The 15835-nt window shown below is 38.7% G+C and overlaps 1 protein-coding gene across 6 annotated transcripts in view; it reads right to left on the bottom strand.

The window, feature by feature from the left end:
* The window catches only part of Tanc2 (tetratricopeptide repeat, ankyrin repeat and coiled-coil containing 2), a 311126-nt gene that overhangs the window by 221247 nt on the left and 74044 nt on the right, over nucleotides 1-15835 (bottom strand). For all 6 annotated transcript variants that reach the window (XM_055592099.1, XM_055592101.1, XM_055592102.1 and 3 more), the window contains exon 3: nucleotides 8693-8764. In XM_055592099.1, coding sequence (XP_055448074.1) covers nucleotides 8693-8764 — 72 coding nt within the window. The remainder of the gene's footprint in view (nucleotides 1-8692; nucleotides 8765-15835) is intronic.

Genomic DNA, 15835 nt, shown 5'->3' with positions numbered 1-15835 from the left:
CTATCTATCTATCTATCTATCTATCTATCTATCTATCTATCTATCTACCCACCCACCCACTCACCCTTGCATATGCCAGTATGAGCTCAGAGAAACATACAAAACAATGCTGATGAGATATTTTAGGTGAATGAAAGAACAATTGTTTGGTTAAAAGTATGTTTTTAGCTCATGAGATAATAACATTAGAAATACAAGAATGGGGGCTGGAGAGATGGTTCAGCAGTTAAGAGTACCGACTGCTCTTCCAGAGGACCCAGGTTCAATTCCCAGCACCTCACATGGCAGCTCACTACTACCTGCAACTCTTTAAGATTCCACATCCTCACACAGACATACATGCGGGCAAAACACCTGCACACAAAATAAAAATAAATAAGTTTAAAAAAAGAAATACAAACATGGCTAATACATCACACACACACATTCTAATGTTACATCTAATACCCAAAACTAATAAAGAATTATTTGTTATAGTGCGAATATCAAGTGTGGTTTGGGGCAGTGGCGGTGCACACCTTTAACCCGGCACTTGTGAGGCAGAGGCAGGTGGATCCCTGCGAGTTTGAGGCCATCCTGGTCTACAAAGTGATTCCAGGACAGCCAGGGATACACAGAAAAACCTGACTCCCACCCCAAAAAAAAGAAAGAAAGAAGGAAGGAAGAAGGAAAGAAACAAAGAAAGAAGTATATAAAGAAGTTTCAAGGACTCAGCGTGTAAGTTTAGAGCTCCCAAATGTAACCAATAATAAACAAATTCACAATTTAAATATTAGAGTGAAAGGTTCTAAATACATGCTACCAAAAGTACCCATTCAGACATACTTGGTGCTTGTCTATAATTCCCAGCACTCAAGAGGCAGGGACAGAAGGCTCACAGCAAGTCAAAGCCATTCTGGTCTATCACATAGCAAGTCTGGGGTTAGCCAACTACAGAGGAAAATCCTGTCTCGAAACAAAGAAACGAACCAATAAAAAAATGTTGTACGTTAATATAAAGCTATAAAGTATGTTCTTATGAAGAATACTGTCACCCAGGTATGGTGATACAATTTCCAGGGCCCACAGTTTATTGCTGTCTGAACTGCTGATCCAGGGAATTCAATGTCATCTTCTAGCTTTTGTACAGACTGGGCACACAGGTGGTATACAGACATACATGCAGGCAAGCACCCATACCACATAAAATAATAATAAAGTCATAGAAAGTAATTATATGGAGAAGATTACAGCCCAGATCAGAGCACGTATGTGAAGATAACAGTGTAACAGTAGTCCAGTGTATTACCAGGTCTGGTTTAAGCTAGAAGGAAGAAATGTAAGGAGCAACATCCATGGACAACAATCTGAGTAAGTGGAGCACAAGCAGTCAGGCTCATCGCCCACTCCCCACATTTACGCAGTTAACAGAAGACAGCAGAGGTCTCTGCCCCTAAACTGGAGCAGAGAGTATGGGTATGTCTAAGAGAGTAAGCTAAGGCAGATTAGTACAAGCCAAAAAAAGTCTTGCAAGCCAAAAAAGACACTGGCACGAAGCACCAGTTAACCTCACATGTCCTCTATTAATGGAGAAGAAACATGAAATTGAAACTATCCACAGGCAGACAGAGCAGATTATTGCATGGAATGCTGGTATCTGCTGTTACTTATTTCTTCTAAATGGACACGTATCTGTTTTGGTTGGCTGATATTTGTAGCATACCAATTATTGGGTATTTTGAGTGTTATCCATAAAAAAAGGAAAAAAAAATAAAACTACTAAACATAGAGGGCCAGCCAGCAAGACAGCTCAGTGGATAATAAAACTGCAGTCAAATCTGAAAATCCGAGTTCTGACCTAAGGGACCTACATGGTGGGAGGAGAGAACCAATTCATGTACATTAGATTGAGAAACTGGCTGAAATCTATACTGCTTCTCTGTCTTTCACTTCCAGTCCTGCCTCAAAGCAAGCCTGTTTCACAAGCTGCTATATCTAAGTCTCGGAGATGAGGGAACTCTATAACTAGAACACTAGTAGTATGAGAAATATAATAGAACTGCAAGGCAAAATGAACAAATCCACACTGACTGACTGAGATGTCAATATTCTCTTAATAACAGAACAAGCGGACAGAAAATCAGCAAAGATACAGAGGATATGACTGAACATTACCAGTAAAACAGACCATGCTGTTTGGCATTTATAGAGCCTCCCATCTTTAAATAGCATAAAGCCTGTTCTTTTTGAAGTGTTCATAAACATTAAGGTAAATCGTCTTATCACACAGTATATACCTATAACCTCAGGACTCAATACTTAGGCAGATTAGGAGTTGGAGGCTTTGATAGCTGGTCTTCACTGTCAGTGTGTTGACTCATCATGGAAACACACCTCTGGTATATCCATGAGAGTGCTTCCAGGAAGTTTTACCTGGGCTGGGAAGACCTAACCTGAATGTTCTCAGTGCCATTCCATGGGCTGGGATCTAGGCAGAATAAAAAGGAAAGCGTGGGCTGTGTATCAAATATCCATCCCTCTCTGCTTCCTGACTACAGCTGCACCGTGACCAGCTGCCTTATACACCTGCCACTGATGGAGCCTCCACGCATGATCCAAATCAAACAGATAATGAAAATATTTGTAGCACACATTGACAAAAACGAATGAGGTTTTCTACGCAAGGCTTAGACATCACCTACGCTGGGCTCTACCCTGGGACTAGACTCCTCTGACATCTTTTCCATGCAACACCGTCTCTCTGGAGTTTAGAACTGTCTGTTGCACTACCTTTTCATTGTCATCTTTAAGGACCTTTCTTTTTTACTGATGCTCCTATTCCCTATAACCCATTTCTTTTATTTGGATGACTTCGTCATTTTGATGGATCACATTCATCAAAATAAAACAAGCCTAAAATTTTTAAGAGAAAGTACAAGACCACAAATTATTTTTGAGAATTCACATGTTCTTAAACTATCTGAATTTTATCCATATGTTGTGGAGTACACCTGGAACGCTCACACTTTGAAAGATAAGGCAAGAGGATTGGCACATGTTGAAGATCAGCCTGAGACTAAGGCTGAGGCTGGAAGATCAATAGTTTTAAGGTAGCCTGGACTACAGAGCAAGATTCAAAAATAAAAGTAATTGATTTACTATTCTTTTCCCCTATAAAATTTTGTCTTCATGTTGCTTTATTCTGTTTAATGACTATGCCCACATACTACGGTGATTCTTCAAATGCTAAGTAAGCCTTGGTTATGAGTTCATAGGAACGAGGAAAGGACTGAGAACCCAAATGAAAACAAAGGCCTAATCCATCAAATCCAGAGTTTTGGTAAAGTCTCTAAATGTACTAACCTGCTTCTCTCTCTCTCTCTCTCTCTCTCTCTCTCTCTTTCTTTCTCTTTCTGTCTTTTTTTCTTTTTTGATGGCAGTGGAGCTAATTTTTTATTTAAATTAGTTTTTTGAAATTTATTCACTTTATACCCCAATCGTATACATCCCATCTTCCACCTTCCCCCATCCTCCTCCCCTAGTCTGCAGAAATAAGGAGTCCTACTCCCCTACCAACTGATCCCAGCCTATCAAGTCTCATCAGGACTGGCTGCATCCTCTTCTGTGGCCTAGCAAGGGCACCCCACCAGGAGGAAGTGATTGCGGAGCAGGCAACAAGAGTCCATGTCAGAGACAGTCCCTGCTCCCCTTACTAGGGAACCCACAAAGAGACTGAGTTGCTTATTGGCTACATATGAGCAAGGGGCTTATGTCCTCTCATTGTATGGTCCTCCACTGGTACATCAGTCTCCGCAGCCCCCACCCCTACCCATGCCCAGATTTGTTGGCTCTGTTGGTCTTCTTGTGGAGTTCTTGTCTCCTCCTGGTCCTTTTATGCCCCCCACTCTTACATAAGACTCCCTGCACTCAACCCAAAGTCTGGCTGTGAGTGTCAGCATTTGCTTCAATCCTCTGGTGAGTGGCATCTTTCAGAGGACATCTATGGTAGGTAACTGAATAATGTTAACCCACGATATGGTTTTTTTCACCCTGAGAGAGATTGGGGGTTACACTGAGATCCTAAACAACCACTGTAGTTGCTGGCTGGCAAATGAAGATTTTCTATGCTTACACTCTTGTCCAGTACTTTTCTGTGAACACCTAACAACATTTTCTGAAGTATAAAATTATATAAATATATTTATTATATATAAACAATATTTATATAAACAAAATATATTATTTATATGTATATAATGTATTTATATAACACAAGATAGCTCCAAAATCGAGAAAAACAAAGTTGAAGGGAAATGAGTATTAAAGGATACAGGATTATGAAGTAAATGGCCCTGGAGCTTTTACACGATCAATACACCAATATAGCCATGAGTTTGTATTTTCAATTCTCATTCTCTTGGTGATAATATCACCTTCTTAATGACATTTATTTAGGTATCAGATTTTTTCTCTCTCTCTTTTGTTTTGTGAGACAAGATTTTTCTATGCAGCCCTGTCTGTCCTGGAACTCACTCTGTAGACCAGGCTGGCCTCGAACACACAAAGATCCATCTTCTTCTGCCTCCTGAGTGATGGAATTAAAGGCATGTGCCAGTGCCATGCAGTCAGATACATTCTTAGCATTGAGAATATAGAATGAACAAAAATAACCAAAGGTTGTGTTATTATGGAATATTCATTCTATTTTAAACAAAGAATATAAAAAAATAAATACAAAGATGACAAGTACTGAAGAAAAAAATTAGAGAGTGTAATATGCATATGCAATTTTGAGTAAGTTAGAAAAGACAACAGATTTTTTTGGTTCTGTTGGTCTCCTTGTGGAGCTCCTGTCCCCTCCAGGTCTTTCTGTCTTCCCCTTCTTTCATAAGATTCCCTGCACTCTGCCCAAAGTTTGACTATGAGTCTCAGCATCTGCTTTGATACCCTGCTGGGTATTGTCTTTCAAAGGCCCTCTGTGTAGGCTCCTGTCCTGTACCCTGTTTTCACCCTCTTCCAATGTCTGTCCCATTTGCCTTTTTGAGTGAGGATTGATCATCTTACCCAGGGTCCTCCTTCTTGCTTAGCTTCTTTAGGTGTACAGATTTAAGTATGTTTATCCTATATTATATGTCTAATATCCACTTATAAGTGAGTATATACCATGTGTGTCTTTCTGCTTCTGAGATACTTCACTCAGGATGATCTTTTCTACTTCCCACCATTTGCCTGCCAATTTCATGATTTCCTTGTTTTTAATTGCTGAGTAGTATTCCACTGTGTAAATGTACCACAATGTCTTTATCTATTCCTCAGTTAAGGGACATCTGGGTTGTTTCCAGATTCTGGCTATTACAAATAAAGCTGCAACAAACATGGCTGAACAAATGTCCTTGTTGTATGCTTGAGCATTATTTTGGATATATGACTAGGAGTGGTATATCTGGATTCTGAGGTAGCACTATTCCTAATTGTCTGAGAAAGCTGAGACCGATATTCCAACCAAGGACCAATTATGGAGATAACCTAGAACCCCTGTACAGATGTAGCCCATGGAAGCTCAGTGTCCAAGTGGGTTCCCTAGTAAAAGGAACAGGAACTGTCTCTGACATGAACTCAATGGTTGGCTCTTTGGTCACCTCCCTCTGATGGGGGAGCAGCCTTACCAGGCCACAAAGGAAGACAATGCAGCCAATTCTGATGAGACCTGATAGGCTAAGGTCAGAGAGCAGGGGAAGAGGACTTTCCCTATCAGTGGTCTTGAAGAGGGACATGGGAGGAGATGAGGGAGGGAGGGTGAGGTTAGGAGGGAACAAGGGAGAGGGCTACAGCTGGGATACAAAGTGAATAAATTGTAATTAATAAAATTTTTTAATAAAAAAAGAAATGCATGCTTTGTGTACATTCATGGAGGTTGATTTATTCAAGTAAAATGTTGTTTAACAAAATGAAAACAAAAAAAAAAAAGACAACAGAAATTTCAGTGGTGTGGATTGTTTTTACATATTCACTTCCAAAAATTAATCAAGGTACTGCATTCAATTTATCCACTCAACCAAATCTCTCATATCCTTCCCCAGGGTCTAGCCTAGTAAGTCTCTGCAACCTTCCAGATCTAGGCAAGGCTCTATATACAGTGTCCAGGTTTTGTCCTACTGTGATGGTTTGAATAAGAATGCTCCCCACAGGCTCATATATTTGAGTGTTGGTCATTAAAGAATGGCAATATTTGAGAGGGACTACGAGGTGTGGCCTTGAAGGAAGTATGTCACTGGGGTTGGGCTTTGAGGTCTCATAAGCCCAAGCCAGGCACAGTGGCTGGCTGGTATATTCATTAGCTCTGTCTCTCTCTCCCCACCTCTTCCCTGTTCTCCTGCTCTCCCTCCTCTCCTTTTCCCTTTCTCTGATGTCTATAGATCCAGATACAGAACTCTTAGCTACTTCTCCAGCACTACATCTGCCTATGTGACAATGGACTAAACCTCTGAAACCATAAGCAAGCTTCAATGAAATCTTTTCTTTATAAGAGCTGCTGTGATCATGGTATCTCTTCACAGCAGCAGAATAGTGACTAAGGCAACTACCTATGTTGTAACCAACCTCTGGGCTTCTTCCAGGACCCTCCACAGCCACCCCCAAAACCCATAGGCCCCTCTCATGCTATAGCCAGCCTTTCCACCCTGCCAGACCTAGGCTTAGAGAAAGAGGCACATCCTGTACATTGGCCCAGTCATCTCTGTCCACATGACTTCATTACACCTACGACATTCCCAACCTCTAGACTCAGCCTACTCACACATCCTCAATTCTGACCCAAACTGCTCTATCCATATCAGACTTGGAATGACCAAAAAAAGTCCACATGCCCTGATCTCATTGCAAAAATGCAAATATAATGGATCAAGTCAGTATATTCTCTCTAGTACACAAAATTTAAAACAATCATAAACTTCAAAAAGAATTCAAAGAGTTTAAAGAAGACACAAAGAAACTGATCAATGAGATTAAGAAAAAATAACTTAAAAAAAAAAAAAACACCTGAATGATACCCAGGGAAAAAAATATATAAGACTGATGGCAATGATGAAAATAACCTTTGACTTGAGAATGGAATTCAATAGGAGATGGAAATATGAAGGCACTCAAGCTCTAAAAGTGCACAGACTGTCTAATAAAAACCTCAACACAAAGCAGGAGGAGCCCTCTCCCCAACCACCCAGCGCGAGTGAAGTAAGGGATCCAGGAGGAGAATCTTCAATATACCTACAATCTAAGTATAATATAAGACTTTTAAAGGTGGACAGTTAATAAAATGGTTACTAAATCAGCACAATCCCTAACTGTAATCTAAATATCTGTCCTTACATCCACACAAAAATTCAGTACTGCTCTCTCATCAGGAAAATTTCTCTTTGTAACAGATGAAGACCATTACAAAATAAACACAACCAATCACAATGAAGAGTTGTAGAAACCAGTCCTGATGGATACATCTACAAAATGAATACCACACATATGGCTCAAGAAAGATTTTAGAAGAAAGGATGAAAAAATTACAAGATCCTGAGGATCAGGAATTTCACTATGACACTGTGTCTCCTAGTGTCAGAAGCTATACTCATAAGGCTTCACCAACATGACTGCCTAAACGTGAGCTAAACAATGACAGCAACAACAGACATGCCAACATGGACAAGCCTACACAAAGAGCTACAGGCAACTAAGGAATGCTGAGAGTGGGATAAATAATCTACCTCAGAAAAGAGCATACCAATTGGCACAGTCCTGAAAACAGACATACAAGTAAAATTATATAGATAGAATATGTGCTAATATATGCACATATCTTAATATATATATGTATATGTGTTAATACATATATATTAATATATATACAAACTATGGGAGGGTTTAGAAGAAGAAAGGGGAAGGAAGAAATGATGTGATTATATTATAATTTCAAAAATGAAAGAAAAAACTGAATAGTAGCCATATCAGAAAAAAGTTAATAAAAGGCAAAAAAGAACCACCCCACCTTAAATCAAAAAGGGAAATAAATAGGAAGATTCTAAAAGAATACAGAAAATTTACGATTTCTTCTCAGACAGCAATGACAACAAAAACTGCATTGATGAGAATTTTAAATCCAGTATGTGGGAACCAGGGTTTGTAGCTCAGTTGGGAGACCACTGACCGAGCATTCATGAAGTCCTGGGTACAATTCCTACCCTGTACCACATAAACTGGATGTGGTACACATCTGTAATCCCAGCACTTAGGAAGAGGCCAGAGAGCCAAAAGTTCAGGTCAGTCTCAGTCACACAGCTGGAAGTAACTCTGACCTACATGGGACTGTGTCTTTAAAAAAAAAAAAAAAAAAAAAAAAAAAAAAAAAAAAAAAAAAAAGAAAGAGACTGAGGGAAAGGAAAGGGAGAATGGAAGGGAGAAAGCTAGTACATCATTATACTCTAGCAAATAAATGATGGTGTTAAAAATTTAATTTCTTACACTCCAAAAGTAGTATCTAGACATTATCATTAATGCTGAGAAAAATTTAAGCCTTAACTTCATTTTATAAAGTGACATGAGGCCTCATCTGATTACATCAATAAAGTCTAAAGGAAAAATTATAATACCTAAAAGAGACCCAGCAAAATCCCAGTCCCCAAATGAAATATAAAGAAGGAATAACTGACACTGAAAGAATTTTTACCTTGCCCAGAGCGGCCTTGGCGAGAATCTACACTGGACTGTCTTCGATCCGGTGGTTCCTCGCTTCCGCCATCTGCATTAAAATAAAAACAGCAAAAGCAGATAATGAGTTTGACATAACTCCAGTGGCATCTGAATCATAAAATTACTATGTGTATCACTTGTTTTCATTTCTTTTAATTAGAATCATTAAAATATTTGAGGTTTTCTCCATGTAAATAAATAGCTCTTGTCCTTATTCTTGTAGGGAAGAATTTACATTCACATCTAAAGTCCAATGGAGGTAAAAGTGCTTTTTTCACTCCATCAAACATACACATGAAGGAATGAAGGAATTTCACTGATTGCCAAGGACAGTGCATGGAGAGGATATAGACCCCCTGGCTCAGAAACCCCAGGCTGCTCAGTCTCCAAGTGGGTTCCCTAGTAAGAGGAGCAGGGACTGTCTCTGATAAAAACTCAGTGGCTGGCTCTCTGATCACCTCCCCATGGGGGATGCAGCCTTACCAGGCCACAGAGGAAGATAATGCAGCCAGTCCTGATGAGATCTGATAGGCTAGGGTCAGATGGAAGGGGAGGAGGTCCTCCCCTATCAGTGGACTAGGGGAGGGGCATAGGGGAAGTAGAGGGAGGGATGGTGGGACTAGGAGGTGATGAGGGAGGGAGCCAGAGCAGGGATACAAAGTGAATAAATTGTAATAAATAAATATTTAAAAATTTAAAGGAAATAAAAAAAAAAAAGCACATTCAAAGATTCTAGCTTAGAGGCCCTGACCCAAAACAATGCCTAAGTGGTAAACAACTTCTTGGCTAAAATATGCCCAATAATTTTAAATAGTGTACATTTTAAGTAGATTTACTTGTTTCATAAGACATAAAAAATAATTTGCTATTGATTCAATTAAAAAAAAATCAGCAGCACACATGCCAGTGATTCAATACAAGATAAAAGCAGACAAATCCTGAGGATATTTCACCCATGATTTGTAAATTATATGAAATACTCATTTCATTATCTGTATTTTCACTTTTCAAGAAACAAGAATATACCTCTTTTTTTAATTTTTTTAAACTTTTATTAATTACACTTTATTCACTTTGTATCCCCCCCATAAGCCCCTCCTTCCTCTCCTCCCGGTCCCACCCTCTCCCCCCTTTCTGCATGCATGCCCCTCCCCAAGTCCACTGATAGGGGAGGTCCTCCTCTCCTTCTTTCTGATCTTCGTCTAAAAGTTCTCATAAGAAGTGGCTGCATTGTCAGGGAAGAATATACCTCTTTATACAATTTTCAAAAAGCTACAATAAATTTAAGCTCACAAATAATTCCATTTTGTTATACAAAAAACAAAGTGACTCATCACAAAGCACAAAAATGAATAACAAATTAAGAATTCTAGAAGGCACATGTAAAATTTACCAAACAAACAAACAAACAAAACAGCCTAAAATCCAGGCTTGGAGGTACATTTCTGTACTTCCAGGACTCAGAAGCTGCAGAGGGAATGCAGAGATACTAATTGCTTCACGTAAACCCTGACAACCTAAGAGTGCCAGGTCAGCCTGAGTTAAATAGCAAACAAAAAAAATAAGACTAAACAAAGCTAAAGCTTTAACATGGTGGTCTAGATTTACAAATTTCTTTTCACTTCAACCAAATTTAGAACTCACTTCAACAACTTCCTCTTATACAACCGCTTATTTCTAACTTAATAGGAATAAGAAGTAACAACTATAAGCTGGTTTACAAAAGCATTACTCCTGTCTGGGTCTTCTGTGTTTTCCCTTCTGTCCTACGGAGCTTATCTAAACATTTAACCCTTTTTAAACACACAGGCTATATTTAAATTTATCATAGAAATAAAAATTGTGAGTGTATATTTACCCTACATAAAACTTAACAGTAATTAATATATATCAAGCATATTTATCAATTTTTGTTCTTTTGCAGAGAACTTATGTAGTAGGTACAATGGGGATCAGCATCAATTAAATGTAATACAGTTGCAACTGTAATCATTACAAATACAGTTAATTGTAAACACAGAAAATACTAGGCAGAAAATATTTACATCTGAGTCCATTATGAATCTGGCAACTTCACATTCTGCTGTTAGTAGATTTTTAAAATAATTCAGCAAATCAAGATACTTCAACAGAAAGCTATATTTTTGACTGTGTAAATATTTAAAAAATAAAAACCAGTCCAAATATAAAAATACCTGATAGACGTGCTAAGAAAACACAATGCTATTCAAAATACAAGGTTGACAATCTTTCCTTTAGCCAGGTGGTGCTAGCGCATGCCTTTAATCCAGCACTCAAGAGGCAGAGTGGTTCCAGGCCAGCCTGGTCTATAGAATGAGTTCCAGGACAGCCAGGGCTACATAGAGAAACCTTTTTCTAAAACCCAAAGAATCTTTCCTTTAACATAATAAGACAAAAATGTTAAAGAAAAAAAGGTCCCTATACATTATTGTTCCAGAATGAGTTTATCTACCTTGGATGAAATTAAAACTCAAATTCTTCAGTGTGCTAGAAGCTGTTACACAGGTAGCAAAAGGACAAAAGTCAACAATGGTTCTTCCAGTTTAGACCTTGCATGCTACAATACCACCTTGCTAGGCAAGACGTGCTTACAACTGCAATAATGGCACAACTATTATGGGAGCAACCAACTGATTTCTGCCTGGATGTGACAGCCGCTCTGTAGGAGGGAGTTCATGTGTTAACCTGGTCAAAGGCCCAGAGCTGGCTAAGTCCTAGGTACTAGGGAAGATTTATGACTATTTTGCTAAATAAACATATTTGACAACCTCTTCAATAGTTATGTTTTTTTGTCCATAGACTAAGTAAGTCCTTAATCAAAGAAGTTTCTCTTTACAACAAACAGTTGTTAAAAACAAGTGATTGTGGCATGCTCAGCATTGAATAGGTACTCATACAGGGCCTCTCCAAGGCCCAGGAAACATTAAAAGAGGGGCAGAAAAAATGTAGGGAACCAAACAACAGAGAAGAGGACCATGAAACACTCACTTAAGGGTGTGACAACAAAGGCACTCATAAACTCCTAACAGCTAGTGCTGCCTCTTATAAGGCTACACAAGACTGAGCCAGCAAAAAAATCTCAGCCATAGACAGGAGAGGGGCACATGGGTTCCCACCTTATCCAGGAAGCTAAAAGCAGTCAAGCGCTGCCAGATGGTAGGAAGTCACTGTCTTCGATGATTTGGCCCTTAGTTAGTTACACTCCCAGGGGAGAGCCTCACACCTGTGCCTGACATGAGTCACCCTGGTTAAAACCAGGTCACGAAACAAAATAAAAACAAAACCAAAAGAGAAACAAGTGGGACGGGGCCTGGAGAGAAGATGATGTACTGATAAGGGTAAGAAGATGAGACAATGAAGAGATGAATGTGTTACAGACATGTGTAAAATTGTCAAAAGGTGAGTTAATTTAAGGACTAAAGAGAATCTTTTAAAAGTCTAATTATTGTTAAGAAAATGTGCAATTTTTCTTATTTTTAACCCTCTAGGAATTCTTCCACCTCAAATGTTCATGAATTAATACCCCATACGCCCATAAATCATAAAGGTTTTTGTTTAACTTGTATTTCTTTTGCTAACAGTAAAACTGGGGCTGGGAGGATGGCTATGTAAGTTGGGTACTTGCTGCACCAGAACAATGACCTGCATACCCAGAACCCATAGAAAAGCCTGGCACGTGCCCTATTAACCAACTCTAGCAGAGACTGGGCGGAAGGATGCAAACCATGAGGGCTCAGTGACCAGCCAGCCCAGCTAAAGCAGTGAGCTTTCAGTTAAACCAAACATCCGTTACAAAAAAGTAAGGTGGAGAAGCAATTGAGAAAGATGTCTTAATGTTTGGCCTCCTCACAGGTGGGTGGGTGGGTGGATGGCCAAATTAGTGAGTGTGTGTGTGTACTCTCTTAAAAATAACAACTTAAAAAAGTAAATTAGTCAAAAACTAGTGAAGATTAATGCATTTCACTGGCTACTTGATGGTTGTACAATCTTGTTTAGATCTTCTTTTGCCACTGTGTGTGGGAGGCAGGGAGGTAAAATACTGATATTATTAGGCCTCGGGCAGGCAGGGCCTTGTACATGCTCAGTGAAACACAGTCGCTAAATGACATCCCCAGCCCACTGTCACATGCTCTAATCTTTGTAATTCTTCAAACTACTGATACATTTTTCTCAGATTGATTTCTAGACCTTCGTTGTTAGTTTTTAACAGACTGATTAATCAATAATGACTAGGTTTAAGGTTCAGTGAATTTCTTTTGATAAATATGAGAAATATATCAAATATTCAAATGATAAATATGCTTAAATACTATCTTATCATCACTTCTATTTCTCTTCTTAGGGAACTACAATGGCACAAATGTTGACCTTTTGTTTCTGTCTTCTATAGGCTCCCCATTGTTTGTGTCTCTTTAGATATGCTTTCAAGGTCACAGATTCCTGTGTTGTCTCTATTCTCTTAATGACTTTACCAGGTACATTTTCCTTTGGTTATTATATTTTAGTTCTAAGATTTCTATTAGATTCCTTTTTGTGTCTTCTATAATCTCATTAATTGCTGTCCAAAAATCTTTTATAACAGACATCTTTGACCAGAAATTTCACTGACTCGGCCCATATTAACATCTACCACCTTTTCCCTTACAAATTAGTATTTCCTAGTTCTCTGAACGTCTATTTAATATATGATTTTAGATTATATCTGGACAATCTCAATATTTTAAATTATGATTCTTGAGTCTTCTTCAATCTACTAAGAATGTCTGCTCTGTATTTGAAAGCTTTTATCACAATTCTATTCTAACCTGTCTTGCCTATACGCCACCCAGTGGCTGATTTGTGTTGTGATCAGAGATCTCTTGGATCAATCTTTAAAACTCTTTGGTATGATAATTTGTTTTTTTTTTTTTTTAGCTTTGGGAAATATTTAACATTAAAAATACAGCACTGCACAATTCAATTGCTAAAGTTACAATTCAATGTATTTTAAGTATATTCAAAAAGCTGCACAAATATGACAATTCAAATTTCATAACGTGTTTATTTTTCCTTCAAGAAATCATGTGCCCAGCCATTAGCCATTCTCAATCCTTATGGCCCCTCCATTCTTGAAAACCATTAATTTATCATTGGTTTGCATATAGAATTATGTATTCTAAGATTATATATAAATTGGGTCATACAATGACTCATTTTTTTTCTAACCAGCTAAATCCAATACCTAATGCAGGTAAGGTTCATTCTTTTTTTCTAGTGTATATCACTAATTAATGGCTTTATATTCATGAATACTTTTCCATTGACTTATATAGTTTATTATATTTATTCTTTATATATCTGCTCTTTATATTTTTATAGTATATTCATAATCTCTTGACTCATTTGCACATTTTTAAATTTTTTTATATTAATTACAGTTTATTCACTTTGCATCCCAGCTGTAGCCCCTTCCCTCATTCCCTTCCAATCCTACCCTCCCTCCCTCATCTCTTCCCTGCCCCTCTTTAAGTCCACTGATAGGGGAGGACCTCCTCCCCTTCCATCTGACTCTAGTTTATCAGGTCTCTTCAGGTCTGGCTGCAATATCCTCCTCTGTGGCCTAGCAAGGCTGCTCCTCCCTCGGGGTGGGGAAGGAGGTCAAAGAGCCCACCACTGAGTCCCTGTTCCCCTTACTAGGGAAACCACTTGAATGCTAAGCTGCCATGGGCTACATCTGAGCAGGGGTTCTAGGATACAATAATTAAGATCAGATCTATACTGTAAAGATCAGGTATGAGCCTTGGTGTTTATAATGTTATGAGCTTATTTTCCTGAGGTGTCCTGCTCTGCAATCTTCTCAGTGTTTTCCCATTTCCTGGTACACTAGAAACAGGCTGCACTAACAGCTCCACTGATAGAGAAGGGGCTCTTCTCAGAATGTTATCTTATGTGGGTTCCACTATCGTTTACAAGGAAGAAGGGCAGGGCAAGAAGCAAAGAAAACACGGGAGGTAAGGGAGGACTTCTACATGATCTGTCTCCATGTGAAGAATACTCTTTTGCACTCCTCAAGTCTGAGCTAGAAAGCTCCTATTAAAGATGTCTCTGTCTGTATCCTAGTGCCATTTAGCTACAGTAACCTCTAACTAGCAGATATCAAGAGAAAAGAAAATCCTGAACTCATGAGTAGTTCAGATTTTCCCCCAAATCTTCCCACTGCTCCTTCCTTTTGAGTCCTCCAGGAGTTATCACATGTCCTGTGTCCAGAATAGCTGCATTCACAATGGGAAAGACTGTGCTGAACCCATCTCATGTGGACCTGGATCTTGCCTCTATGTCCTATGATGAGGCTGCCAAACTTTTTGTTGTTTGTTCTAAATACAGATCCCTTGTTTATGGCAGGGCAAGAATCTGTCTACCAGTATCTGTTCCTATTTATCAAATTCTCAGACTATACTAACAGACCCATTCAATATAGACTCAAGCTCCAGGAACACTTTAGCAGACCAAGCTCTAAGTAAGCCCTTGCAAACTCAGAAATCTAGCCCACTAACCTGCTGATTCAATCTATCATCAAGCCTACCTATCCGTAGGTAGAACCAACAGCCTGCATGAGCTAAATGGTAATGAACTTTCCCAACAAAAGCCAATCTATAAAGAGCACAAATAGGTTCCTACTTCTTCAAACATAGACAGTGATACAAGGCCATAAGGGTTATGAGGTATTTAACACCACCAAAGGAACAAAACTAAAACAAACAAACAAAAATTTTCCTAAATAAACAGAAATCTATGAAGTATTTGATCAAGACTTTGAAATAATAACTATAAAGAAGTTCAGCAAGCCACAAGAAAACACAAAGAACAAAATGAAGTCAGGAAAACAATATATAAACAAAATGAGAAATAGATAGACATAAGAAACAACAACAAACAGAGTCAAACATGAGGCAGGCACAGGATTACATTCCTCTAAACCATTTGGTGGGAGGGTGAAGGAGTCTGAAGGCACCCTGGGCTACACAGTGAAAAGCTGCAAACGAATGGATGGATGGATGGATATACAGACAGACACATACATACATACATACATACATACATACATACATACATACATACA

Source organism: Psammomys obesus, unplaced genomic scaffold (genome assembly GCF_907164565.1).
Source record: "Psammomys obesus unplaced genomic scaffold, mPsaObe1.curated_primary_1811, whole genome shotgun sequence".
NCBI classification, from domain to species: Eukaryota; Metazoa; Chordata; class Mammalia; order Rodentia; family Muridae; genus Psammomys; species Psammomys obesus.
This window is presented reverse-complemented; position numbering and strand designations above follow the sequence as displayed.